This window comes from Martes martes (genome assembly GCF_963455335.1).
Source record: "Martes martes genome assembly, chromosome: 7".
Lineage (NCBI taxonomy): Eukaryota > Metazoa > Chordata > Mammalia > Carnivora > Mustelidae > Martes > Martes martes.
The window spans coordinates 128,234,914-128,262,159 of NC_137894.1; the positions used below are offsets into that span (position 1 = coordinate 128,234,914).

Here is a 27,246-nt window from a genome sequence, read left to right on the forward strand (position 1 = left end):
CCTCCAGAGGTCTCTCCTGGGCTCTCCTATAGCCCGCGCAGCACTGTCCATGGGCCACAAGGGCACGAGGGCTCTCCCGGGCCCTGGGCTCTGCTCTTGGGGCAGATGTGGCCTTGTGCCAAGTTCCTGACACTGACTACACAGCCCTTTCCCAGGATGATTTCTACCCTGCTTCCCGTTCCCTGGGTCAAGATTCTGCCATGGCAGGCAGAACTGGAGGAACACCTCCATCCCTCCTGCCGCAGGCTAAGTGGGGCTGGGAGATTTCCCACAGACTGGATGGATTCAAGTCCCAGAGAGATGCCAGCAGAGCCAGCAATGCCTCCTTGCCCAGCCTTGTGGGACTTAGATCTCCTAAGCACTGGCCTTCTGGCGATGGGCAGATCCATTAGTTTTTTAAGCTTTCCCCAAACACTTTAAACTTCAGTTATTGGGTTAAAAACTCCAAATAAAATACTAACTGCTTCTTGGCCCAAAGTTAGGGGTCTTGGCCCAGTGAGAGGGGCAGCAGCTTGGGTGGCTGAGCTGAGACAGGCTCTTCCTGCTGCCTCTTGCCCTGCCCCCCCATCACCAGCCCCTCCCTCCCCACGAACGAGGCTGGTTCTGGCAGATGGATGCTGGCCCCCAGAAGTGGCAAGGCTGGGGTACTGCCCCATGCCTCACACCCGAATCTGGTACCCATTGAGGTCTGGCATGGCTTTGGGCTCAGAAGGCTTCTTCTCACCCGATGGCCTGCAGGGAAAAGAGAATGGAGAAGGGGTAGGGATGAGTGGCTTGGCAGGGAGGTGGGGGAGGAGGGAACAAAGAGTGGCTGCTTCTGGGAGCTCCCCCTCCATTCTTCAAGGTGCCCTAGAGGCAGCAGCGAAGTCCATGTGGGAGCGTGCTCTTGGAACCCGTGCTGTGTGTGGTCCCTACCCTTTCTTACAGGGTCCTGCTCTTTGCTGGAGGCCCCCATCCCCAGCAGCTGGCAGGAACAGCTCAGTGTGTAGCCCTCTGCACTGGGAACCGGTTCCCTACCAAAGCCTCCCGGGTGGAAGGGAATGACACTGCCCACGGGAGGCCTGCTTGTGCTCCTTAATCATCCCGGAGCTGCGGCTCCTGAATGATGATAATATTAGAGCAAGAGCCAGACCTACCAGTAGGAGAGAAAGGCGAGGAGGCGGCCTGGTATTTTAATGGGATGTTTCTGCCATCTAGATGGAGGCAAACACCAGAGTTGCAGGGCAAAAGTTAGGTTCAAAACCACCCACCAGCTGCCATCTGATGTTAACCTTTCCCTGGGAGAACTCATTGTCTGGCGGGAGCCCACCCATCACCACCTCCATCCCACCTAACCCTAACCCACGGGGTAGCCAGTGGGCCAGTGGGTGTAGCTTTCCCCGGGGAAATGGGACAGCAATCCACCACCCCACATCATCTCCCTCTGGGGAGGAGAGACAAAAAAGGGAAGGGTGAGAAAAGGGTGAGAGAGAGACAGGGATCTAGAAGATGGGAGGGAAAAGCTGCCTTCAGGCTCCCCCAGGCATGACCCCATCACCCCATCCCTCACCGCCTTTCGCTGCGGCTGTTCCTGCGGTGGGGGCTGGACTGGCCCCTCTGCGGGGAGGAAACGTCCTTCTTCCGGTCCTTGGTGGGGGAGGGAGGGCCGGTCCCTTTGCCAATCTTGGTGTGGAGGAAGAAACAAAGACATACTTAGGGCTTCCCAGAGTCCCTCCTGCCTGAGGTTGCCCTGTTTCCCAGGGGACATCCCAAACCTGTTTCCTAGGAACTAAAGCTGCTGGGGCAAGGGTTCCCTAGCTGGGCAGCTTACACTTAGAGGGAAGATGCTGAGCTTCGTGATACCATAAGAAGCCCTGGAGAAAAGGGCCATTTACCCATGCCACGTAAATGCAACAGCTAAGGAAGCAGCCTCTGCGTTCTAGGCTGGGAACCTACCAGTCCCAGGGGGGGCACTGGTAATCTCAAGCCACACAGAAGCTCAGACTGGCAGTTATGCATGATTAAGAAAAATGAGAAAAGCAAATGAAACATCTTTCATATGACATGATCAGCTTGACCTGAATTTTCAAAACATGGGGTATATGATGGGGGTGCTGGAGAGGGGCAAATAAGGTGGGGAGTCCTTAGCACCAAACAGATTGGGAATCACAGTGCCAAAGAATAGGAAACTCTTAGGGCACCTGGGTGGCTCAGTGGGTTAAAGCCTCTGCCTTTGGTTCAAGTCATGATCTCAGGGTCCTGGGATTAAGCCCCGAGTCGGGCTCTCTGCTCAGCAGGGAGCCTGCTTCCCCTGTGCGCGAGCTCTCTCTCTCTCTCTCTCTGCCTGCCTCTCTACCTACTTGTGATCTCTGTCAAATAAATAAATAAAAATCTTAAAAAAAAAAAAAAGAATAGGAAACTCTTGGCTCCAATTCTAGGTCCAACCTGCTCCCCTGAAGACCTGGTAGGACTCCAGCAACAGGAGCCACTGGAGGAGGGGGAGGGCCCCCCACTGCCCCGCCTTAGTTGCACAGGGTCACTGCAGCTGGCTTCTACCCTGGACAAGGGTAGTGCCTGGGGCCTGGGAAAGCAGGGCAGCTGAGCTCTGACCCACCCTGCAGGGGGCACTGAGGGCACCTCTGACATGCCTGCGTTCCCCATCTCGAGACTGAGCGCCTGTCCGATCTCATCGCCTTGAGCAAGCGCTTGGGCTCCCTTGTATCTTAGTTTCCTGCCCTGAAAACAGAGCTCCTACCTGCCAGTAGCTGCCTCCTGGGTGCTCCACAGTGACTGACCAGTGGGGAAGGGCTGAACACCCAGGAGGGGCCAGGCAGGCACCAGGGGAGGCACGCCAGTCCAGGGGGACCCGAAGAGAGGCCAAGATTCTGCCCACTGTAAGGCTGGGGGTAGGCGAGCTTCTCAGCAGCTCAGCCCACCGGCTGGGGTACAATAGCCCCTCAACGTCCTGCTCACCGCAGGCGGGAAAGAGGGAGAAGGGACGACCACCCTCATGGTCTTCCCATGGTATGACTTTGTTCCTGTTTCTGACTTCCTCTTAGTCCTTTCTTGAAGCAGGATTTGGGAAGTCAAGGGTCAGGATATGCAGGACTGATGGTGGCTCCTTGCACCTGCCCCTACCTTTCCCTCCAGACAGCCCCTGATTTCCCAACCAACTGCTCCACCAGAGGGTCGCACCCCTGCCCTTCTCCCCGGGTTGCAGGCTCACCCTCCATCCAGACCCAGCTCACCTGCCGCTTCCTTCCAGAGCCTTCCCTGGCCTGCCCAGCTGAGGGAACCTGGGGGCAAGGGTGGCCATGTAGACTCCTCACCCCCATCACGTCCCTTGAGCCTCACTCCACCTCTGCTGGGGTGGGGACCAAAGTGAGGGGGTTGGTGGCCTTCCCTGGCGATGCGGCGCACAAGGAAGAGTCAGCCCTTCCACTTCCAGAGCTGGGGGGGGACCGCTCCCCACCCCCCTCACCCGCTGCCTGCACTGACCTTGAGCCGCATGTCGCGGGCGTGGCGCTCCAGCTCCTTGCGGAAGTCCTCGCGGCCCAGCCTCTCCACGTCCAGCACCGAGTGCTTCCACTCGATCTGCTCCACGCTATGCGGGTCGTGGGACACGCACTGGCCCAGCTTCACCTTCTTGAGCACGTGCCAGCAGCGGCCGTAGGCGGCCTCGTAGTCCAGCACGAGCTCGCTGAGCGTGCGGAAGGCGGGCGGCTTGTACATCAGGTCCTCGCGCCGGCTCATGCCCAGCGCCCCGTAGCGGCCGCCGAAGTTCACCCCCAGCACGATGTGGCGGAAGTAGTTCCCTGAGAAGTAGGTCTTGAAGCTGATGGGGAAGCGCTCCAGGGTGGGCATGCTGTTGGTGAGGTAACTGGGCCCGCCAGCCCAGCTAAGGAAACAGCCAGCAGAGGCGCAGGGGCCACCTACCCCCGCAACCTGACCCTGACCCCGACCCCGGGACCCGCAGCCCAGGGGGGCCCTCCACCCTGGCTCCTGAGGGTGACCCCTGCGACTGGTCCCACCGGCATCCTGTCCTCCTGCCCGGAGCCTGGCATGCAGTAGGTGCTCAATAAAATAACCTGTAGGGTCAGGGCTCTCAGTCATTCAAGGCCGCTAGGATGTCAAGGGGGGCTCACGAACTATTAATAGCTAGCAGTGAGTTCCCCGCTGCAAACTGCAGGGCTCCCCAGAGCTCTGGTGGCTGAAGGAGGGCTGAGGAGGCCCCCGCCGCAGCACTGTCTCCCTCCTTCTGTCAGCCACACACATTTCCCCTCACCCGCCCCCCACTCGCTCTCAGACACATTCTCTCACATTCCCTCTCTCTCTCACACTTCCTCCCCCACGCAGACGGTTCTGTTCTCTCTCTCTCACTGCTGCATGCCAGTCCACACGTGCTTGCCCACTGCCCTCACACAGCCAAGCTCCCGGGGCCCAGGAGGCCGGCACAGCCTGGGCCAGCTGCCCACTCTGACCTCCCACCCCGCCTGCCGCACTCGTTCAGTCTCCCCGTCCTTTGTTTCCCACCCAGGACCTTCCGCTCCAGCTCTTCCCTCCGACAGAGGCCCGTCTCCTGCCACCTGAGCCTGCCCCTCTCCTGACTTAGGCCCAGCGGTCATGGCTGACCTCGCCTTCTCATGCGAGTGGGCTCTTCTGTTTCTTTCCTCCATGACATGCTCACCGCAAACTGTAAGGATTTCACTTCTTCGTCTGCTGCTTATCTTTGTGTCCCCTGCTAGAACGCAAACTTCTGAGAGCAGGGACCTTGTCTGCCCATGTTTTTTGATGCCCGTCTGGGGCTCAGCCCAGAGCAGAGCACCCAACAGTACTCCGTGAGCCGAAGGAGATGAACGGGTGAGAGCTTGGAGCAGGTGCCCCGGAGAGGCCCTGCACCAAGTATCCTCCACGCACTGACTTGTTCGGTTTTCCTAATAACCTTGTGAGGCAGGCACGCCCAGTGTGCCCTTTGACAGAGGAGGGCCCCGAGGGGCTAGCTTGGGGTCACGCAGTAAGCAGCAGAGCTAGGATTCAGGTCCAGATCCGCCTGCCCTCGAAGTCTATGCTCTCAGTCACTACGGTACTTACTGAGCCCGACTCCATGCGAGGGCCTGAGGGTGCAGAGATGAACAAGGCAGGCACCCAGGGTGCCCCAGGGACGAGGCACAGCAGCAAACTCAGTACAGCACCCGCTGCGTGCACGGCAAGCAGGGGGTCTGTGGCTGTTCTGTGGGGGCCAGAGGGAGGGGCCCCAGGCCAGATGAGAGCTGCTCTTGTCATCTTCCTGTCCAGGAGACTCTGAAAGGCCTCTGGGACTGTGGGATCCTGCCTGGGCCAGCTTTAGGTGAGCTCTGGAGGGAGGAAGCAGAGTCCCCCTCCTCTCCCTCCGACAGTGTGGGTGGCAGCCTCCTGAAGGAGACAATGTGGGGTCCCAATGGGGGTGCTGGCAACGGCCGAGTCTGCAGGCTGGCCTTAGGCGCATCGCTGCCAAGAACCCTTTGGACAGGGCCATGCTCTCAGGCTCTACTGAGCGGGCCTGCCTGTCAGCAAACTACCACAGTGGAGTTAGCTCTGGGGGCGTCTGCAGGAGGGGGACTAAGGAGGCGCCCCGAGGTCTTGGTGTATAATTTAAGATAGGTGTGTCTATGAGGGGTTGGGGGGGGGTTCCCCTTGGATCACAGTCTTCCTTGGAGAAGCTGAGCTCCTGGCCTGACTGTCACGTTCTCCTCCCCAGGGAGTGGAGTCCTTGTTCTGGTAGGCGGCTCGCCCCTCGCCCTCTCTGCAGCGCTAAGCCAGGCACTCACACCGGGGGTTGGGGGAGACGGAATACTTAAGGTACTATGGGAAGCAGGAGGTGGGACGGCCGGGCAGGGATGAATCAAGACTGGCAAGACTGAGTGATGGGCACGTGGGATTCATTATAATGTTCCGTTTGTACAAGCTTAACGTTTTCTGTCATGAAGCAAAATGAAAAGCTGTATCTAAGGCACAGACGAATTAGAGTAGAGAACAGGCCATGAACACCTGTCTCCCTCCTGCTCTGACTCGGGGCTGGTCTGTCCCACCTCTCTACCCTGGTGACCCAGCTATAGGCCTCAGTCTGCCCTTTGGATGGGGGTGACCCAGAAACTCTGCCTTTTTAAAGAGGCATTTTTGTTTCAAAGACCCCATCCATCATCTCCACGAATCAATGTTGTCCTGGAAATGCCAACATTTGGGCATTCAAACAGCTTCTCCCAGACTGTCTGGTTCTCAGAAACGGCACAACAGCCTTGTGAGGCAATACAGCCAGATTTTGGGTTCAGAGAACATAGTCACGGTGTCTACAAGATTAAAAAAAAACCTGCCTAAGGGTGTCCGGGTGGCTCAGTCAGTTAAGCATCTGTCTTCGGCTCAGATCAGGATCCCAGGAAGGGATAGAGCCTGGTGCTGAGCCCCCCTGCTCAGGAGGGAGCCTGCTTCTCCCTCTCCCTCCTCTCACCACTCATGCTCTCACTCTCTCTCTCAAATAAATAAAATCTGGGCGGCGGGGGGGTGGGGGAAGGGAGATTGGCCTAATAAGCCTGGTAAGTCTGCAACTGAGGTGTTGGGGACTGAGTCCCCCAAGAGTTCCTTCCCTTTGGGACCAAGTTCATGACTGCTGGGAGGGCCTCGGAGCTCGTTCAGCCCTCCCCCTCCCGAGAAGGAAGCTGGAGCCCAGAGAGGTGAGCTCACCTGCCCCTAGTCTCTGAGGGCCAAGGAAGGATACATTCCCAGGATCACGGCTTCCAGGCATTTGATTGGCAGAGCCTCTTTGGTCATTTCCTTGGCCAGGTCCATCAGCCTGCGGAAAGCGAGTCAGAATGATGATGAGGACACAGCCTCCAGTCCCTTCCAGTGGGGGAGGGTCAGCAGGAGGGAGCAGGTGGTCTAAAAGTGCTACAGGACAGAGAGCCCCAGCTCAGGCCCAGCAACCCCCACCCCCAACCCAATCTGTCCTGAGCCTGAGGGGTGGGAGAAGAGGCAGGCACTAAAGATAAAGAAGGAGGCCCCATCCCCCTTTCCTACCCTCCTTTCATTTCCTCCTCCCACCCCAGACTTTCCCACTCCAAAGACTTCTGGGAGAGGGAAGCATGAACTGGGTAGCGGGGGCCTTCTATGAGGATGGTGTTTGCGGGGGCCAGTGGGAAAGCATGCCAAGGATGCTGTGACCTTGGCATTGCTCTTGTCTCTTGCGGAGCACAGTGAACACTCTTGACTCAACCATGGCTTCTCCAAAGAGCTTATAATTGATTACAACTGCCCCCCCGCAGCTGGCCAGCTGCCTGGAGCCTAGGCACAGGTTTTCAGGCAGTTAGCTGTCCAGTGACAACCCAGCCTGTTCCTGTACTTGCAATTCAGGCCACTTTGGGACAGCCTATCCCTGAGGTCCGGTTCCTTCCTCATTAAGTGCTGCTCCTGGGCCGGGGAACGCAGCCTGGCCACTGACTTTGCCCAGGAGGGTGCTGGATTCCTCCATCGCCCTGAGGCTGGAGGTGGGGCCCCTGGCACCCCGCAGCCACAGGACAGTAAGAGCAAAGCTCTTTGGTTAGAGAGGCTGGATTCTACCCAGGGCTTTGGAGAAGGGGTAATTAAGACAGTTAGCAAACAGACCATTTTAAGTATTTTTCATAAGAAAGCAAATATGGACAGATTATATATGGAGAAAGATGTAAAATTCACATTAATTTTTAAAACACAGGGTTTTAGGGGGCCTGGGTGGCTCAGTTAAGTGGCTGCCTTCAGGTCAGGTCATTGGTCCTGGGATTGAGTCCCATAGAAGGCTCCTTGCTCAGCAGAGAGCCTGCTTCTCCTTCTCCCTCTGCTTGCCACTCTACCTACTTGGGCTCGCTCGCTCTCTGTCTCTCTCTCTCTCTCATAAATAAATAAATAAATAAAACAGGGTTTTAAACTTTGGGCTGAGCCCCCAGACCCAGCAGTGGCATTCACTCTTCATTCTCCTGTGCCTTTGGGGCTTCTTTGGGGTGAAACCAGCCAGGTGCCTACAGGGACTGGCCAAATGGGAAGTGAGAGATGCAGTGCTCTCTCCAGTGGGGTCCCTGTTTCTCAGACACTGGGCCTTGTACTAAAGGACTAGAAGAGCATCTAATGAGGTAAACGGGGCAGCAGACAGGCCCCTGCAACAGGGAGTACATGGACAGTTGCAGGGAAAGGAGAGAATGGGAGGCCTGGCTCTCTCCTGCTAAACTCACCTCTTCATTTAAAAAAAAAGAGAGAGAGAGAGAGAGAGATGAGGCTAGACATCTACCTGGGACACCCTCTGTCATCACCAAGGCAAGGTGGGGGGCTGCCCATTACTCTCCCAGCTCAGCAAGGATCTTGGGGTTTCCTTTCCATCAAGGGAGCCCTGGATATTCATCCTGGGCAAGAGTTCCCCCTTTATGACCACCTCAGAGCCCCACGGTCGTATTTGCCCCCACTCGCTGGCTCCTCCTGGGACATGTCCCTGCCTGTCTCTCCCCAGGCACTCCAACCTGGCTGGGGGCACTGTTAGCCTGGGTGCTCCCCAAACTTACCCTGTCAGAGGTCTGCTCTTCTTAATTTCAAAGAACTGTGTCCCTGTGTGATTGTACCTGCGGGTACCAGTTAAGGGTTTCCTAGCTGGATCTGGAAGAGCTGTATCCCTCTGCCCTCACCCCTACCCCAGACCCCGGGCCCAGCAGTCCTGGGGTACAGACTGGATAAGAACCCCACAAAGTGCTGTCACAAGGCACTCGAGACTGGAATATTGGAAAGGAGAGGACGCCAGACCAGCCAGGGTTGGGAGATGGAGCGCACAGCTCTCTGCAGCATGTCATTTTCCAACCAGCTGAGGAGCAATGTGCATGGACAGGAGGCTGGTTGGGGGTCTCAGTGCAGCTCGACAGCCAGGAGCTGCTCCTGAGCCAACTGCCTTCCCCAGTTCGGGCTCCAACGTCCCCACTGGGACAATGAAAGGGCTGGGCCTCATTTCCTGTAATGAGTCTGTCTTCTCTCCTGCTCAGGCCCCAGGCCTCGTCCTTCCATCCCTGTCGCATCTGCAGCTAGAAAGGCCTAGGGAGAGGACTCAGGACACACAGCTCTGGGCAGGCACAGAGGGTGGAGAGGCCCAGAGCAGGGATACTGAGGAATCGGGCTTGTGGGGTGGGGGAATCAGGTCTTTCCATGCTAGGCAGCTGGCCTCTTACAAGGGAAGAAAAAAGGCAAAGAACTAGGAGAATGTTCCAAGATGTTGAAGTTACTTCCTGGAGCATAACACCCTTTTTCTCCTCCACTGGCCTCCGCCTATCCCTTTCAAACCAGCTGTTAAACAGCCCCAAGGGAGCTTCCCCTCTCTCCTCCTGCTGGTCTGGATGGCCAGCAGAGGAGGAAGTCTGTGCTGGGGGATCTAGGCTTGATGATCTCAACAGCGGGTCCCTCAAGAGACATTTACGTGTCACCCGGAGGACGGGAAAGTGGGTGGTGGAGAGGCCAGAGCGGGTCCGGCCCTCTTCCTATAAAACCTTCACATGGCCCGGCTGTGCTGACCACTGGACAGCCACAGAGACACCTGTGAACGGCACTCGGGTGTGGACTGTGGAACTGCGCTGCTCTGCTAATGCCTCTCCAGCCCTGTCTGAGGACGAGCCCGCCTTGGCCTTTGGACCAGCAAGCCAGCCAGAGCGTGGCTGTGACCCTGAACCCGGGAGGATACTGCAGCTCCCTGATGTAGCGCTGCACGGCTTCCAGGCGCTCAGGGACAGGCGTAGAGGGCGGGAACGTAGGCACACTTGGTATGGGAATCTAGGGGCAGAGAAAGAGCTCTGGTCAGAAGAGGGAGGCTCACCCTGGGGCTTCCAGCCCACCCGCCCGCCACCCAGGACTCGCCCCCAGGGAAGCCGCCACCTGGAGACAGATTCCCCCTTCCCTCCTGTCCTGACCCTCTGTCCTTGGCAACTCCTTCTAGAGATTGTGGTCAAGCACCACCCCCTCCAAGGCCATTTCTATCCCTCCTGGCACTTGACAGCGTTCCTGATTTGGAGCCTCTGTTGATGTTTAGATTTTATGCTTCTTCCATAATTTTAGGAAAACACAGGTTGGCTCCCCAGCTGTTTTGAATCTTAAATATTCATTAACTTCCAGGCTTAACAAGAATGTCAATATTGGGGTTGAGTTCATTTGCATTTGGGGTTTGCTCTGGTTCAAGTGTGGGATCAAAGTGGATCTACCTGGTGTCCCTTCCTGCCCCCCTGCCCCCCCGGGCCCTGCCTGGCCTTCCTTGAGGGTAAACACAGCCCAGTATCACGACCTGTTGAAAGGCGCGGGCCTTCCGGCCGCAGCCCGAAATGCTGAGGTGGTCGCTGCCGGAGGAACAGGTTTGGGGACAGGTCGTGCTGGGGACCTACTTGCCATGGCCTAGCTGCTTTGGAGGGGTTTCGTGGAGGCACAGGAGCCCCCTTCTCAGGCCAGGGGGCCTGAATTCTAGCAGTGTGGCTGCGACAAGTCAGTGAGGCAGAGGTGGCCAAGAGGAGGGCCAGCTAGGGTTGTCTGGGGTTATGAAACACACTTCTTTAGGTAGAAGAACCGGACTTCCCGGACAAGGCCTACCTGTCTGGGCTCCCCCTCGGCCACCAGGACATCTTGCTGGGAGGTGGCCTCAGGCTCCTCACAGAGAGGTCTCCCACCCCCCCATGCCTCCACCCCCACTTCCTCCCAGGGCACACAGAGACCACGCCACAGGCTGGGGCTGCTGAGAGTCTCAGGCTGCATAGATAGGGGTATGGGTGAGCCAAAGGGTAAAGCAGGTACCCTGTCTGTGTGAACCTGGCGTAGGGCTGGGGAGGGAGAGGTTCTCCCTGTCATGAGATGCTGAGCCCACAGGGCACAGCCTTCTAAATTACAGGGCTACAATGTCTGGGGCTCTAATGTGGAGGGAGGTGACATGCCAGTGATCACCGTACACTCACATGTGGGTGCCACTGCTGACAGGGGGGCAAAGGACAGGCTCGGACAGACCCCTACTCACGCCAAAGGGTGAAGAGGCAGGAGGGAAGGCCCCGCTGGGAGAGTCCAGAGAAACAGCTCTGCATGAACTTCCTGTCTCTTCCTTGCTGGTCCCCTCCTTCCTGTCTGGGCAGTCCCGAGCAGCTGACACCTCTCTCTGGAGGAAGCCACTTCCCCTTTCATATCACACGGCTGCCCAAACTGACACGGCCACTTACAGTCACCAGGGGGATAAAAGTCCCAAGATTGGGCATGGAGGGGGGGCTGTTCTCCCACTTCCTGCCTGACCACTGTGAGCCAGATGAGCTCCAGAACTCTCTGCGGGCCTGGCCTGGCCTTCCCCGTGTCAGGATATGGGGGGAGGGGGAAGTGGGAGAGGAACTGGAAGAATTCCTTTGCAGTGTACCATGAGCAGCATGGCGCCTGACCTCCTCAGGAAGAAAGTCTCCGAGAGGCAAGTGGGTCGTCCCCTTCTCGAGTGAGGCCATCCAGGGGTTTTGGATAGAGACTGAAAAGATGCCCTCCTCTGAGCCACTCCGAACAAGGAGGGAGCTCCAGTCAGAGGGTCCCTCACCGACGCTTACCAGAGCCAGCCTTGGGTCAGGGCATCGCTTGCCCTGACAGAGAACCTAGGGATTGGTTACTCTGGGAGAAGGAAATGACTCCAGGAGAGGCAGAGAAAGATGTGGGATTCACAAGTGGGGCCTCAAAGGCCCCCACCACTGAGACTTAGCTGGAAGGAGCTGTGTGGCCAGCTGCATGACTCACATTACGTGTTAAACAGTGTAGACAGGGCCGACACTGTTCTGAACGTTCCCGTACACACTCATTTGCTCAAACACACACACACACACAAACACACACAGATTCTGTACACCCAAATGGCCCGGCCTGCTTTAGAACTGGAGCCTGGATTTGCACCCTGAGCCTCACCTGTAAAGCAGGAGCCAGGAAGTGTCAAGGGGTAGTTAAGTGAAGTATGTGGCCGTGAGTGGTATCTGCTACCCAGACCCTTCCAGGACAACTCCTCCTCCACTACCAAGGCCAAAGGTTACCCTTGCCCCACGACCCCCTGAAGTCCTGAACTCTACCAAGACATTCTCCCTGGTGGAGCCCATTTCAACCAGCACAACAGGGAGTCTTCCGGGAGGTGGAAGAGCCTACAGATGAAGGTGTGGGCAAGAGGTGGGACGGCCTAGAGGCTGGTAGACCAGACCATCATGATCCAAATCCCAGCTCTGCCATTTCCCGTCTGGCATCAAGTTCCTGAACACCTCTCTGTGCCTCAGAGGCCTCATCTGTGAAATGGGCACTGTAACAGAACCAGCCTCACAGCCTAAAGGAGATGCTGCACATTGAGGCCTTAGAACAGGGACTGGCACATGGCCAAGGTTCGATTCCTGTCCAGCATCACTACTGTGTGGGCCAAAGTGACGGGTCAGCATGTGCTGATGCTGGCCGAGTTACCTCTTTGGAGGAGATGTCCAGATTCCTATTCTGCAGGAGCTCCGTGGCCAGAGCCACGGTCAGAAGACCTTCAGCAGCTGGCGCTGGGAGGAGGGGGCCGCTGAGCATTTAAAGGTGGTGGCAGCTTGGAACATCAAGGAGAGATTCTTAGGGAAGGACACATGGTGTGCCTGCACCGGACACCCTTCTAGAAGTGGGCTGTCCTTCAACGAACCGTATCATTCTCTAACAGCTGTTCCCCCAAAGCACCGAGGGGGGGTGGTGGCTGCTGCACCCTGGGCCGTGCTCCATTTGTGAGGTGCACATACTCAGTGCTCACCTTTTCACACGCTCCACTTCAACAATTCCTCCCGAAATCCCTCGGACACCGCTGTGGCGACTGTCCCCATTTTACAGCTGAGGACACTGAGGCACAAGGAGGCTGCGTGCCTTCCTCACACAAAAACAGTTATGAGACGATCAGGATTTGCATATGTTGGATTTTTCTGCCCAGCTCTACACTGGGGGGGGGGCCTCCCAGGCTGAGCCACAGGGCACTGCCCGTGCTGGGAGCAAAAAGCGGGAAGGCAGGTGGGGAAGACGTGATGGGGACTGTGGCCCGTCGGGGGAGGGGGAACGAGTCCTCAGGGCCAGCTGCCAGCTGCTATGTGGGATCACAGATTCTCTGTTCCCGGATCGTCTCATTTTCTGAAAAGGTGCCCAAAATCTGGATCTTTATATGAAATCTCCCAATTTTACATTTTGGCTCCAGTGATCTTTTAAAACAGTACGCCATCCCAACAAAATAGCTCTTGGGCCCGCCATGATGTGAGAGAGTGCCTCTATGCTACCTCCAGGGGCACAGTCACTCGGGGAGGGGCCAGCCCAGGGGTCGGTCATCTCTGCTGCTGGCACCAACCCTCAGTGGCTTCCAGACTCTAGGGCTCCTTTCTATTCTGGGCTAAGGTCCAAGAGGAACCTCGTAGGGATGTGCAGCTTCTCTGTGACCTTTGTCCCGTGGTGTAAGGAGGGCGAGACTGGAATTTTTCCAGGCTGCTCACAAAACCCCTTCCACTCCACCAGACGGTCAGTCACAACATCCCCTCCACACCCAGCCAGGAGCTTCATTCCTTCATGGGTGTCCTTCCTAGACATGAAGGCTGAAGATGGCAAGATGACACTACAGACCGGTCGCTAACGAATTTGCAGATTTTTTTTAGTCTTCAGGAGTGGTAACTGTTTTGCAGGGAACCATTCACACTCTCCCACAGCCCGATTTAGACATAAGCAAGGTGGTTGGGGAGCTGTCTGCCAACCCCCCGCTTGCTGCTGTGGGAGAAGTGTTGGGCTCTGGCCCTCCTGGAGCCAACCCCGTGGGAAATCTAGCCTCCCCTCCTGACGGAAGATGTGCAGAGAGGTAACAAACATTCGCTAACAACCACCGGCTTCAGACTACTGTCTGTTAAATGCTTTGACACATAGTCTCTTACTGAATTTTCCCCACAGTCCACTCCATCGCGCAGGTGAGAAAACTGGCTCACACAGGTTGAGTGTCTGCTTGAGTTCACACGGGGAGACGGGCGATCAAAACCAACATTCATATCCTTTGATGCAGGAATTTATGCCAAGGAAATAATCAGAGACGGACCCCCAAATGTATGTTTTAGAATGTTCACCACCGTGTTCATCAAGAATCAAATATTAGAAACAGTATCCAATCATAGGGGATCAGCCTCATAAGTTCCAAGTTTCTACATAGGACAATAATGTAGCCATACATAATCAATCCACATTTTATCTCCCTTGGAAATATGAGAGTGTTGCTTAACCTTCAACCTCTGACTTCCCTTTTCCCAGAAGACAGTTTCTGATGGCTCTACCAATTACTTGGTAAAAATGAAACAAAACAGGCTGTCTCCATGTCTATTCTATGTGAAGGGCCGCGGTCCCTAGCTCCCTACTCACCTGAGGAGACACGACTAAGCACTGGGCTTGACCTTTGCCCCAACTGCTATTCTTTGGGCATTTCTGCATTGGGGAGAGTATTTCCTTAGTCTCAACTGTAATGCTAAAAAACCCAAAACCTGTGCATGTGAAAACCGCAAGCACTCTTTGACCCAGTAAATACATGCCCGTGCCTGTCCTGTGCCAGGTGCACAGAAGGCCCTGGAAAGACAAAGATGAATGAGACACAGCCTCAGTCTTCCTGGGGAACGCAACTGAAGGACAGCCATCCCGGGGCCAGCTCTACACGGAATCTACATGATTTAAATCTACACGATTTAACTTTACTCCTCTCCACAGGCCCTTTTCGGACTGCTCTCGCCTCCAGCAGAGCAGAGGACGTGGAACCCGAAGACCTGTGGTCTCGAGTCCTGGCTCCATGGTCACTTACTAGCTGTGGGACCCTGAGTTCCTGCCCGAGTTCCCATCTATAAAAATGGGACCTCAACTCGTTCCGCAAGGCTGTCAGAGAACTCAGAGGGATGAGGCATGAAAATATTTTCTCAATATCTGAAGCCCTGTATCCTCCTTAGTCCTTCATTACCTCTCTGCCCACAGTTCACTGGCTTAGCAAATAAGATGCAAGCCACACTGGTGCACTTGTTAGTTAATCTGCTGCCCTGCCCACAAAACATGGGTATTTAAAAAGAGATGGCTGGCTCAGTCAAAAGAGCATACGACTTTTTACCTCGGGGTCATGAGTTCGAGCCCCACTGGGGTGTAGAGATTACTTAAATAAATAAATTAAAAAAAAATAAAAAGAGATAGAGGAATGCCTGCTGGAAACAGGGTATGTGGACCTCACAGAACCTCAGTGGCAGCTGAAAGAAAATTCTTCTGGACAGGTACAACCTATCTGTGTTTTCAAAGTGTTACTATGCCAGCGGTCCCCTACCCCACAAAGGAAAGCGTGGTTTTGTTTTCCCAGCCCCAACATGACTAAAAGCCTGGATACCAACCCCCCTCCCCCAAGCCACACACATACCCATCCCTCACCTTGGGCAGGTCTGTGGCCCCACGTATCCGCTGGGCCACCTTCTCTCCATCGGGGTGGATCTTGGCCACGTGCTTCCACATCCTTTCCCAGGTGGCCTCGTCCACAGGCAGCCCACCCCGGTTGACAAAGAAGGGGATGCCTCCATCTCGCAGGTCCTCTTCCCCTTCCTCTTCTGGCTCATCATCTCTCTGGGCTGACGCCCCTTCGCTGGTCTCCAGACGTCTGACCCCAGAGGGGGTGACAGAGGCAGTGGGGGCAGCGCCGCTGCTGCCACCCCCAGCCACTTTCTTCCCCCCGGGCATCCCCAAATCCTTGATGGGGGTGGGAGTATGTATCAGGAGGCAGGAAAAAATAGGTGGCTCACAGGGGGCCTCCCACACACCAGCTGCAGAGATAACACATGGCCAAACAGAGTGCAAGACGCCTTTAAGAAACCAGGGCGTGGCTCCCGTACAATAAAATACTACTCGATAAGAAAAAAAAAAAAAAAAATCAGTGCCTCAATGTGAAGTAGGGGATAGAGAGGTGGTTGTCTGGGGTCAGCCTTAGAGGCTTTGTTCTTTTTGTGAAACGGAATAAAGAGAACACACCCCAAGTTGGCAGCCTTCACAAAGCTCCCCCATTTGACAGCGAGAACAATGACGGCAGCAGTCTGGGCTTGCAGAGAGAAAAGTCGGAGGGAAACTGAGGCCAAACAGCTCCGACCTGCGGCCACAGAGGGTCAAGGCACCGGTGCTCAGGCCGACCGGGCTCCCCAAGTCCCAGTTTTGGAGAGAACAGATTTCTCTGCAAAATATCGCACGCGCAAGGCAGCGTGCGCTCCGGCGGGTACCGAGGCGACTCCTGGCCGCATCAGCTCGGAGCCGGGACCCCCGAACCTGAGGGTGGCGAGGAGGCGCGATTTCTTCGACGCGACGAGCTGGGGAGCCAAGACTCGCAGCTGGCGGGGCGCGGGGAGGGGGCGCGCGCCGACGCGCTCATTCCACGCCCGCGGCCAACTCCCCGCACAAAGTGGGCTTTGTCTCGGGCCCCCGTCCCCTCACCCCCGGGAAACAGCAGCGCAGCTCCCAGAGGGGGAAGGGCGCGGCGGGGAGCGCCAAGGCCCCGCCGGTCCCCAGCCGGGCGCGCCTCAGCGGGCGGACAGCGGGCACTCGGCACCGCTCAGTGCCAGCCGAGCCATCGCGGGGCGCGGGTCCCGTTCCCGGGCTCGGGGTTCACCGGGGCCGACTCGGGTGGCGCGCAGAGGCCAGGCTGAGGTCACCGAGCGGCGGGCTCCGGCCGCGCGGTCGCAGCCTCGGAGTGGCTGCGGCATGGGCGGTAGCGCGGCCGGCCTGGGCGAAGGATGCTCCGCGGCGGTCCGCTCGCGCTCCCGCTGCCCCGGCTGAGATGGGGCGGGGTGGAGGTGGGGGGATGGACCGCCGGACGGGGAGGGCTCGAGGCTCGCGCAGCCACAGCCCGCGGATGGAGCTGGAGGCGAGTGACAAAGCCTCGGCGTGCGCGGGATGCGCTAGCCGCCGGAGAGCACCCCGCCGAGCGCGGGGTCCACGCGCAGGTCGCGGCTCGGCCGCTCTGCGAGGCTTGGGCCGCCGCCGCCCCCGCCGCCCCAGGGCCCAGCTGCCTCCGGCCGCGCGCGTCCCCTGCCCGCCCGCCGCCCACCGGGCTCGGCTCCGGTCCGCGCCGCGCATGCGCTCCGTCCCCCCCTTAAAGGGCCAGCGCGTTCCCGGCGGGCCCTCCGCCTCCCGCCGCCCGCCCCGCGTCCCAAGTTATCTCTAGGAGGCAGGGGGTCGTCAGCTCCGCTCCCACCTCTTTCTTGACGCGTCGCGACGCCGGCGCGGAGCCGCGGAGGAAGTTCACAGCGTGCGGCGCAGAGCGCAAACTGCACGGAGGTTCCGGGCTCGGGAGGCCCGCGGTCGGGAATTTCCTAAAGGAAGCACCTCGCAGGGGCCCTCAGTGGGTAGGCGCGAGAGCTCCGGCCTGGAGGACCGGGTTCTAGACAGGAGTCAGAGTCTAATTTCCCGCGGGACATCCTCCAGATCGCTTCCCTCAGTGGGCCTCGGTTTCCCCATCTATCAGCCGAGCTCGTCACACCCGGTGAGCGCAGAGTCCTCCTGGCGTGCGGGCTCCCTAAAGGAGGACATCTGGGGGTTAAGGTCACGACCTCTGGAAGAGAAAGGGTTAAAAGCCACCCAGTTCCACCCCGAGTTCTCCACCAGTGGGAGGGGGAGGCGCAGAGTTTGCCCCTAGCTGGCTTCCCCGGACCCTGGCGGTGGGCGTCCCCGTGCCGCAGGCAGAGGGACTGCTGCGCCCCAGGGTTTGGGGACCGCGCGACCCGTGGGTGTGTGAGGCGACTGTCCTGCAAGGTCCAGCCGGCTCAGAAGAAGGGGAAAGTACGGCTTGCAGGACTGCAGAGACCCAAGGCAACCTTTACTTCCCTTCCACAGAGCAGTAACGGGGAATAGGCACCAACAGGAAGCCGAGGGAAAGAACTTTCCAAAGGAGACAGACAGCCTTGGGTGGTTTAAGACTTATAGTCTCCTTTCTGCCACCAGGAGTTAGTATGAATGACAGCCGCGTCGCGGCAGGGAGGTGGGGTGGTAGAGCAGATTCCTGGGCTCTGGCCTGCCTACCTGCAGGTGCTGATTGCTTAGGTCTGTAATTGCTGCATTTCTCACCACCCCTCTCGGACAAGCTGAGGTTTTTACACCTGGGCTGGGGCAGCGGAGGCCTTGGAGAATCCGGAATTGCTCAGTGGTTCCTCCTCTGTTCCCTAAAGTTATCCCTCATGTCTGAACTTCCTAGGTCCCCTGAGCTCCAGTAGCTACCTCTTGCTGCCTCCAGGATCAAAAACCAAGGGTGATGAGTGATGGGAAGGGTCATGGGACTTCAAGAAAGCTAGTTAAGAGGAGATCCTCTTAAGCTCACTGAGGCTAGAAGACTCGGAGCATGAAAACCACCAGGCACCTTCAACCCTGACCTACTCATTGCATGGATGGGGAATTTGAGTCTCAGAGAGCAAGTCCTTTAAGCTCACACAGCGAATAACTTGAACTGAAGTCTTACTTCTTCAGACACCTGCCTTTCCACCCTGCACTTGGCCTCTTGCCCTAGCTAAGTGGTTGTGGTAGTTTAAACATGTTTACAAGCTCTTTTTTTTTTTTTTTTAAGATTTTATTTAGGGACTCCTGGATGGCTCAGTCAGTTAAGCCACTGCCTTCAGCTCAGGTCATGATCCCAGGGTGCTGTGATCAAGTCCCGCATCGGGCTTCTCACTCTGCGGGGAGCCTGCTTCTCTCTCTGCCTCTGCCTGCAGCTCTGCCTGCTTGTGCTCCCTCTCGCTCTCTGACAAAAATTAAATAAGTAAATAAAATCTTTAAAAAATTTTTATTTATTTATTTGACAGATCACAAGTAGGCAGAGAGACAGGCAGAGAGAGAGGGGGAAGCAGGCTCCCGGTTGAGCAGAGACCCTATGTGGGGCTTGATCCCAGGACCCCAAGATCATGATATGAGCCGAAGGCAGAGGCTTTAATCCACTGAGCCACCCAGGTGCCCTGTTTGCAAGCTCTTTACTGCTTTTCTTTTCAAAAGATGTTGGCTCATTCCCCTCCCCTTGACTGTGGGCTTGACTTAGCTATTGGCTTGTAATGAGCAGAACAAGGTGGAGGTGATGCTACATAGCTTTTAAGCCAAAGTCATAGAAAGGAGACAGTCCTTCTTGTCTCTTTCTTCCTTTCCCAGGACAGCCACCCTGGAGCCTAGCCACCAGGCTGTGAGGAAGCCCAGGCCACATGGAGAAAGGACAGGAGGCTCTCCAGGAAGGCTCTCAGCTCCCAGCCAGCCTCACTCATCAGATAAGTGGTGAACTGGGGTTATTCCACCGCCAGCCTTTGAGTCGTCTAGACGAGGTCGCAGACAAGGAACAGAGATAAGCCCACCTCGCCATGCCCTGTCTGAATTTCTCTCCCGTGGAAAATGAGAGATAAGAAGCGATCGTTGTTGTTTTAAGCCAGTAAGTTTTGGGGTATGTTGTTATGCAGCATTAGATGAGTAATTCTGCGAAATGACACTTCCTGGAATGACAAGTAATAAAATGAATTTGGAGTCCTTATTCGAACATTCAACAGGATGAAGTTATTGAGCACCTTTTAGGTGCCTGGCTCTGTAGGAGGCCCTGGGGATTCGGTGGTGAGTAAGAGAAGTGTGAGCTTTGCCCTGAAAAGGCTTACGGTGTCTACCACTGGAGGAGATGGTTAAACATGATTCTAGTAAAGCGCTTTGCCAGAGGCTTAGACCAGGAAGCTATGGGAGTGCACACCCGGGGCAGCTTGCCACTTAAGTGGGTTGCTGGGGAAAGAAGAAATGAATTGGGTACAAGGCCAGCATGGTCTAGCCTGGAGAGTTTTCTGGGATATATTTGTAGAAGGAGGAAGAGACAGGTGTCAGGCAAGGTGGGAGGGGCATGCAAATAGATGAGAAAATGATGAAACTAGAGAGGGATGTGTCTTAATCTCATTTTAGCAGAAAGCTGAGAAAGGACAAGAGCTTGTGAACGGGGCCCAGATCCTGGGTCCTGCATCAAAACCTCCCATGCTTCCCCATACCTGTATCTAGGAAACAAGACCTCTGGTGACACTTCAGACACTCCCTCATTTGGCTCTAAGCTCTTATGACTAATATTTCTCTTGTTGCCTTTACAAAAATTCTTGAAGAAATTTGGATGAGTTAATCTCCATTTTGCAGATGCAGAAATGATGCCCAGGGAAGCTAGGCAGCTTAAGTACCCAGTTTAGGAGCCGGCATGTCAGGGGTGCTGGGTACTGATGATGTAACTTGGATGATGATAAGGATGATGAAGATAATGATGCCTAGGTCACATCGTATCTCACTTTTTATTGTCACACTGGGGAGTAATGTTCTGGAAACTAATACACAGTGTCTTAGGGAATCAACATTGGTATTAATCTGCTCCAGCTCATTTTCTTGCAACCCTGAAGCTACAGTCAATTTCCTGGAAAGGAGAGTCTGGTTGACTGAGCTGACGTTCTGGACCTACCCCTTGGCTGGAAGAGGGCAGGACAACTTCATGAACTGCCCCCCACCAAAGACCTCAGGTAGTAGGAGCAGGGGACTGCCCTAAATGAAAACAGGGCCCTGTTAGTCAAAGAGGGGCATGGAAGGGCACAGCTAGAGGTCTGTTTGTGAAAGGCAGACACTCTATGTCTGTGCTGTCCAATAAGGTGGCCAGAAGTGACACGTGGCTGTTTGAGTCACATGACATAAAATTAAAAATCCAGAGATGCCTGGGTGGCTCAGTTGGTTAAGCCACTGCCTGCAGCTCAGGTCGTGATCCCAGGGTCCTGGGACTGAGTCCCGCATCGGGCTCCTTGCTCAGTGGGGAGCCTGCTTCTGTCTCTGCCTCTGCCTGCCACTCAGCCTGCTTGTGTGTACTCTCTCTCTCTGACAAATAAATAAAATCTTTAAAAAAAATTAAAAATCCAGTTCTCAGTCACACTAACCATATTTCAAGTGCTCAGGAGCCACACGTGACTTATAGCTACTGGATTGGACAGCACAGATTATAGAACATTTCCATCAATGCAGAAGTTTCTATTGGGTAGCACTGCTCCAGGATTCTTATTTGCAATTCACCTGTTTCTTTTCTTCTTTTACCTCATACATTGTGAATAGGGAAATAGTAAAAAAAAAAAAAAAAAAAAAAAGTGGGTCAGAATCTTCTTTAACTTATGCATCAAATATATACTAAGTGTCTTCTTTGAATCATACATTGTTGTAAGCACCAGGATGCCGAGAGGGGCTTTGAGAGGTCCTGGTCCAGTGGATCTCGTGTTAGAATCATCAGAGAGCTCTTAGAAGTACTGATATCCAGGCTCTAGCCAGCAGAGACTCTGCTGAAAGTGGTTTGGGATGAGGCTGGCAGACCCTTAGGGTGGAAAAGCTCCCCAGGTGATATGAATGTGTTGCTGGGCGGGGGAACCATGACAGTCTGGTCAGGCTAGGGAAGTGATTTGCCTCAGACAACCTGAAAACCTGAATGTGTGTGTGTGTGTCTGACCTCAGGGTCCTTATGGCAACATCAGAACTCTCCGTGGATGTGGCATCTATCTGATCAAATGCAAAATTCTTAGGGAAAAACAAGCCAATTCCCTTTAATCCAATTCCCTTTAAATAAAGTGCTGAAGGGACTTCTGGTTTTAAATCACTTCTTTCTCAAACTGTTGGCATGTTTGGTGCCTGGACCTCCCTTATTCAGCAAGCTGGGGAAATCCTTATGAAAAGACTTCATGTTCTGAGTACCTTGTGTAAGTCAGGCACTCAGTTTCATTACATCCTCAGGACAAAGTATTACAAAGTGAGTTTCGCTGACACCAGTTTATAGAGAAGCAAACTAAGATGCGAAGAGGATAAGGATCATAATTTGTCCAAGCTGGTACAGCTGGGATCCCAACTCCAGATTTCTTACTCCTTCCCCTTCGCCACCCAGCACCTACCCCATAGCCAAGAGTGCAGGGCAGCCCGCAGACAGAGGCATTGTGCTCCATCCGCGGAGGGAAGAAAGCTCTGTGGAGGTGACCTGCAGTCCTTTGTGTGTCAGGGATCACCCTGGAGCTGATGTGACCCAAGCACTGTGTTCAGTGAGAGTACGGGAGGGGACTGGGAGTGGAGTTCTCCTTTCAAGTAATGGCCGCGTCTGGATTCCTTTTACCAAGGGATTTGGAGAAAGCAGCTAAGAACAGTGTTGTACCTGGAACAGTGAGCTCTTAGACACCTGACAATTATGATATATGCTTGGTGGAAGCATTGTCTGTTCCTAGCCTGGATCCCCGTGGGCTTGCAGAATGTCTGTGTCACCATGTATCTTTGTAATCTGAGTCCCTGCCTGATACTTCCTGGGCTGCCTGGCCTAGCCTCGGGGGAGGGGGGGCTCGGAAGGGACAGGACTCATTGTGTCCATTCCAAACGACTTGAACAGTGGAGGAGATATGTCTCCCCTGCCATTCTCTGCGGGCCACCTTATATAGTAATAGGAGCTCCTGGCCTTGGAGAACAGGAAGGGCTGCCCTTGGAATGCCTCAGGGCTTGTCTGTGTGGCATTGAGCAGGTCTCTGTGGAAGCCAAGCCACGACTGGCCATAGAAGGAGCATAGAATATCACAGATCTTTCCAGGTTTCATTTCACAGATGGGAAACTGAGGCGCAGTGAGCTAATAGGACTTACTCTGAATCACAGCCAGTTTGAGGTAGGGATCACACAGTCAGGTCTCCCTCCTATGTCTTCACTAGCAGAGCTAGAAGGGGTAGGAGATGAACTTCTGAAAGCTTTGGGGTGGCAAGAGGTAGAGACTGTATTTTCACATTTGCTTCCAGGTGTGGCCAGGCTGTATGGGTAGCTGGGTGTGGACTGGGTTTGTGTTTAGGAAGTGTCCATCCAATCTGAAGGATGGCAGGGGGACCCTTCTCATTTTTCAGGCAGATTACACTCATCCAGACTTGTGTCCTTCCTGTTCGGAAACTGGCATTTCCTTTGACTTTCTTCTGCGTGCCCTAGAGCCAGTGTTCGGCAGGTGGCGGGTTATTGAGTTGGTCCACAAGGAATGGCTGGGCCACGGATGTTGCTCCCAAGCAGGGGCCAAGACTTTGGCAGTTCCAGAAAGAACCAAAAGGCCAGTGTCAGCCTCCGCACTCAATGGAAGGGCCTGAGACTTGGTGACAGGGAGACACATAGGCTGAGGTGATAGTGTGTCCTGAAGTCTAAATCAAAGTGATTTAGGGGCGCCTGGGTGGCTCAGTGGGTTAAAGCCTCTGCCTTCAGCTCAGGTCATGATCTCAGGGTCCTGGGATCCAGCCCTCCATCGGGCTCTCTGCTCAGCAGGGAGCCTGCTTTCTCCTCTCTCTCTCTCTCTCTCTGCCTGCCTCTCTGCCTACTTGTGATCTCTGTCAAATAAATAAATAAAATCTTAAAAAAACAACAACAACAAAGTGATTTAAAGTGGTGGGGCCATGTATAGGTCCCTGAGATGGGCTGGGTTCCTTTCTTAATCCTTGGCTTCCAGGAAAGACTTCACTTTTGTTCAAAAATTTCTGAGCACCTGCTACGTGCGTGGTATAGCCTGAGATGCAGACATATGCAGGACATTACTTGACCTTCTGGGTTGTATCTAGTGAGACGTGTCCCGATAACTTGGTCGGAACTTGCCACATGCCACGGGTTCTGCACAGCATTCTATGTAACCCTGCCCTTAAGCTTGCAAATAAGGATTCTAACTCTCCATTTTTCAAGTGAGGAAATGATCTCAGAGAAGCTAAATGACTATTTCTGGGTTTTAGCCAGCTGGTGGCTGAGCCTGGGGTCAGAAGCTGAGCCCTTCCCACTGTACCGGGATGCCACCAGCTAGCTAGATACCTGGCAGAGTCAGGCCAGTGGCCCAACACAAGCTCAAACAGGGTGTTTGCAGAATGCAGAGAAGAGAGAGCTTCATTTTAATTTGGGCAACTGCTTTTGGCTGTGGGCACCGTGGATCCTTGGGGCTACAAGGTCCTGTGTTGTGGGGAGTGTCCTGTGCCTGGCAGGGGGCTGCGCAGCTTCCGGGGCTCTCCCAAGGAGACACCAGTAGCAAGTCCCCTGTTGTGACTTCCAGCACAGAATCAGGTTGTAAGAGAGAAATTGTCTTCCACCTGGGCCTATGAGAATCCCGTAGGTAAGATAAGGATTTGGGCAACTGAAGACAGGAGGAAAACACTCATTGGCTTTGTCATTTTTTTCCACTGGACAAAGAGTTTCCACTTAGGTTATCTACTTTGTTCTTCCCCCTGGCCCCGTGGCTTGCTTGTGTCAGCACACAAAGCAAACAGCCACATCAGGTTGCCATGGGACCGCGGTGCACAAGGGGGCCCCGGATGGATTGCAGGTGTTCTTGTGAGCCGGGTCCTTCCTGGCCTCTGTTTGTTCAGCCTGCAGTGAATGCCTCATTTTCATCTTCTGGCCCGTATTCCCCTTTCCGGGGGTGGGTGTGCGAGGCAGGGGGGCTCTTTGAGAATCTGTTTCACCATCATCACTACCACCACTTACGCTCCTCTAGCACTCATTTGGAGTATGGCTCTGTGTTAAGGGTTTTATAATGGTTAACTCATTTAGCCCTTACAGCACCCCGAGAGGAAGGGCTCCTTACTATCCCCATTCCTTGGGGGAGATGGCAGCCAGCCAGATGATGGGGAAGCAACATGCCCTAGTTCATGCTTACGCAAAGTGGCAGAGGTAGGATTTGAACCCAGGCCTTGCTGAGTCGCCTTTCTTAACCTCTGTATGCTACTGCCTCCTAAGAGTGTCCTTTCTTCATTTGGCAGCCCACTGGGCTTTATGGGCTCATGGGGTGAGTTCCCAGGAGAACCGTGGACAGCAGCCAGCCCCAGAATGCTTGGTGGTGGTTGGCGTGGTGGTGGTGAGGGCTGTGAAGGCTGTGGGAGGGAGGACGGTGTTTCTGGTGGTGCTGGTGGATCCTCCCCCAGTAAAGGGCAGTTATTGGGTCTGTATGGTGTTTGGCTATCGGATGGCTTCTGTGAACGGGGCAAAGCGCCCAGTCAGGCTGCAAGACAAATGGGGGACATATGGACTCTAGATCAGTGCACAATGGGTTCATTATTTTGCATTTGCCAGCAATGAAATAACACTATTATTGCAGGAGGCACAGAATAAATAAGCCCAATATTTGGGGCTGGGTTCTGAGGTCGTTTTATCTGTGTCCTCCCTTTTCTTGGGGGTCATGGTCCCTTTAGGACCATTCATTTTGAAGCTTGAGCATTTTAGCTGCCACCGAGTCAGACCAGTGGGTGCAAACAGACTCTAGAGGAAACTCTTAAAGATATCTTGACATCCATGTTCTTTCTAGTTCACAAAGGACCCTTGTTCCAACCCTTTGTGCTGCAGGGAGAGACAGGGAGGGAGTGATGGGACAGGACGCTCTGAGGCGTCCCTGGAGAGGAGAGAGAAGGGTGACCTGACCTGCTCTCATCCATCACAGACAGGCTGGGGTACAGACCACATGAGGTCAGGGTCCAAGGTTGCCAAAGAGTCTGGAATAGAGCAATGTCTTTTTTTTTTTTTTTTTAAAGATTTTATTTATTTATTTGTCAGAGAGAGTGAGCACAGGCAGAGAGGCAGGCAGAGGCAGAGGGAGAAGCAGGCTCCCCGCTGAGCAAGGAGCCCAATGTGGGACTCGATCCCAGGACTTTGGGATCATGACCTGAGCCGAAGGCAGCTGCTTAACCAACTGAGCCACCCAGGCGTCCCTGGAATAGAGCAATGTCTTGATAGCATTTGCTGGATGTCCTCAAGCAGTGCTTCTCGAACGTGAGTGTGTCTCAGAACCACGGGGCTCCTCGCCATGCAAACGGTTAGACTCGCCTCTCAGGGTTTCCACCAGGGTTGAGCGGGGGGTCTGGAGCTCCAACTTCTTAAAAAGCCTTTCAGCCAGTCTTCCCGCTTCTGCCCACCTCCAACCTCACTTCCCAAGGTGTTGGTGCCTCATGTTTGGGGCAAGCTGCGTTTCCTCTTGGATTTCCCCAGCGTGATTTTAGTCTTTCATTTTCCCTACTAGCTAAGCCATTTGCTAATTGACCATCTACTCTTCTGCTTCCAAAATTTTGTGAATATCCTTTCCTCTCTAGTTGCTTTGTCATCATGGGTTTATGATCCTCCCCCAACCCCTTTTAAAACCCACATCCCTTTACTGTCATTTTAGTGTAGTTTTGGAAGGGAACGGAGCACACCACATCCATTATCTTGCCTCTGGAGCCCCCGAATGGCACTCCGGGACGTGTTGTGGCCTGGTTATCACAGTGCCTCTTTCATAAGTGAGGAAACAGACTCAGAATCTACTGGACCAGAATCTCCTTTTGCAGATCTCATTCCCTCTTCCAGGCTCTTTGCCCAAGAAAAATCATTCTAACGTATTCTGGTTTTCCCAAGCACTTTGGCAGAGTTTCTCTGGTTGGCGCCTCATCCCGGTTTGACAGAGCAGGCAAGGCGGGTGTCCGTCTCTGCTTTATGACTGTGAAGACCGATCAGGAAGGGGAAGGCACTTGCCCAGGATAACACAGTTTAATATGCTTTGAGGCCACTGTTTCTAGGTTTGCACCCAGGGCCCTTTCTTCTCCTGACTTCAGGTTAGCTTTAAAGACATCTCCAGGGGCGCCTGGGTGGCTCAGTGGGTTAAGCCGCTGCCTTCGGCTCAGGTCATGATCTCAGGGTCCTGGGATCGAGCCCTGCATCGGGCTCTCTGCTTGGTGGGGAGCCTGTTTCCCTTCCTCTCTCTCTGCCTGCCTCTCTGCCTACTTGTGATCTCTCTGTCAAATAAATAAATAAAATCTTTAAAAAAAAATAAAGACATCTCCAGATAATAAAACATCTAATGACTCAACAAATATTTATTGCCTACTATGTCCCTGAAACCCCACCAGGTTCTGGGCTTATCACAGGGAACAAGATGACTGGGAGCAGCCCATGCCTCCCATGCCTTCTCCATCCCTGTCCCTCATCTCAGAGGTCGCCGCTAGACACTTCCGTGCCTACTGATGGACTCCTTTTGTCCTGCCCAAGGAGCCAGGGCTTTAAAGCCCTGGTGGGACCCTCAGCTAATGAGGACGGGAGTGGATGGGTGAACCCTGAGCTTCCTTGCCCCTCGGGGGGCAGGGTACTTCTGAGACACATTCTCTGCAGTCTCTATGAGGGTCTCCCAGGACCGAGCCTCAGCTGCCCACAGTGGTAAGTGTCTCATGAACAAACTATGGCCTGCCTTCTTCG

The 27,246-nt window shown here is 54.8% G+C and overlaps 1 protein-coding gene across 1 annotated transcript; it reads right to left on the reverse strand.

Annotated features, from left to right (window-relative positions):
• Positions 1-602: 602 nt before the first annotated feature.
• VASH1 (vasohibin 1) lies at positions 603-15,732 on the reverse strand (the record flags this gene model as incomplete). The annotated part of the gene is made up of 7 exons (XM_080808078.1): positions 603-732; positions 1,550-1,662; positions 3,478-3,859; positions 6,731-6,805; positions 8,538-8,594; positions 9,695-9,783; positions 15,430-15,732. The coding sequence occupies 7 exons, from the start codon at positions 15,730-15,732 to the stop codon at positions 660-662; spliced, it is 1,092 nt and encodes a 363-aa protein (XP_080664204.1). The 3' UTR covers positions 603-659.
• Positions 15,733-27,246: the final 11,514 nt, after the last annotated feature.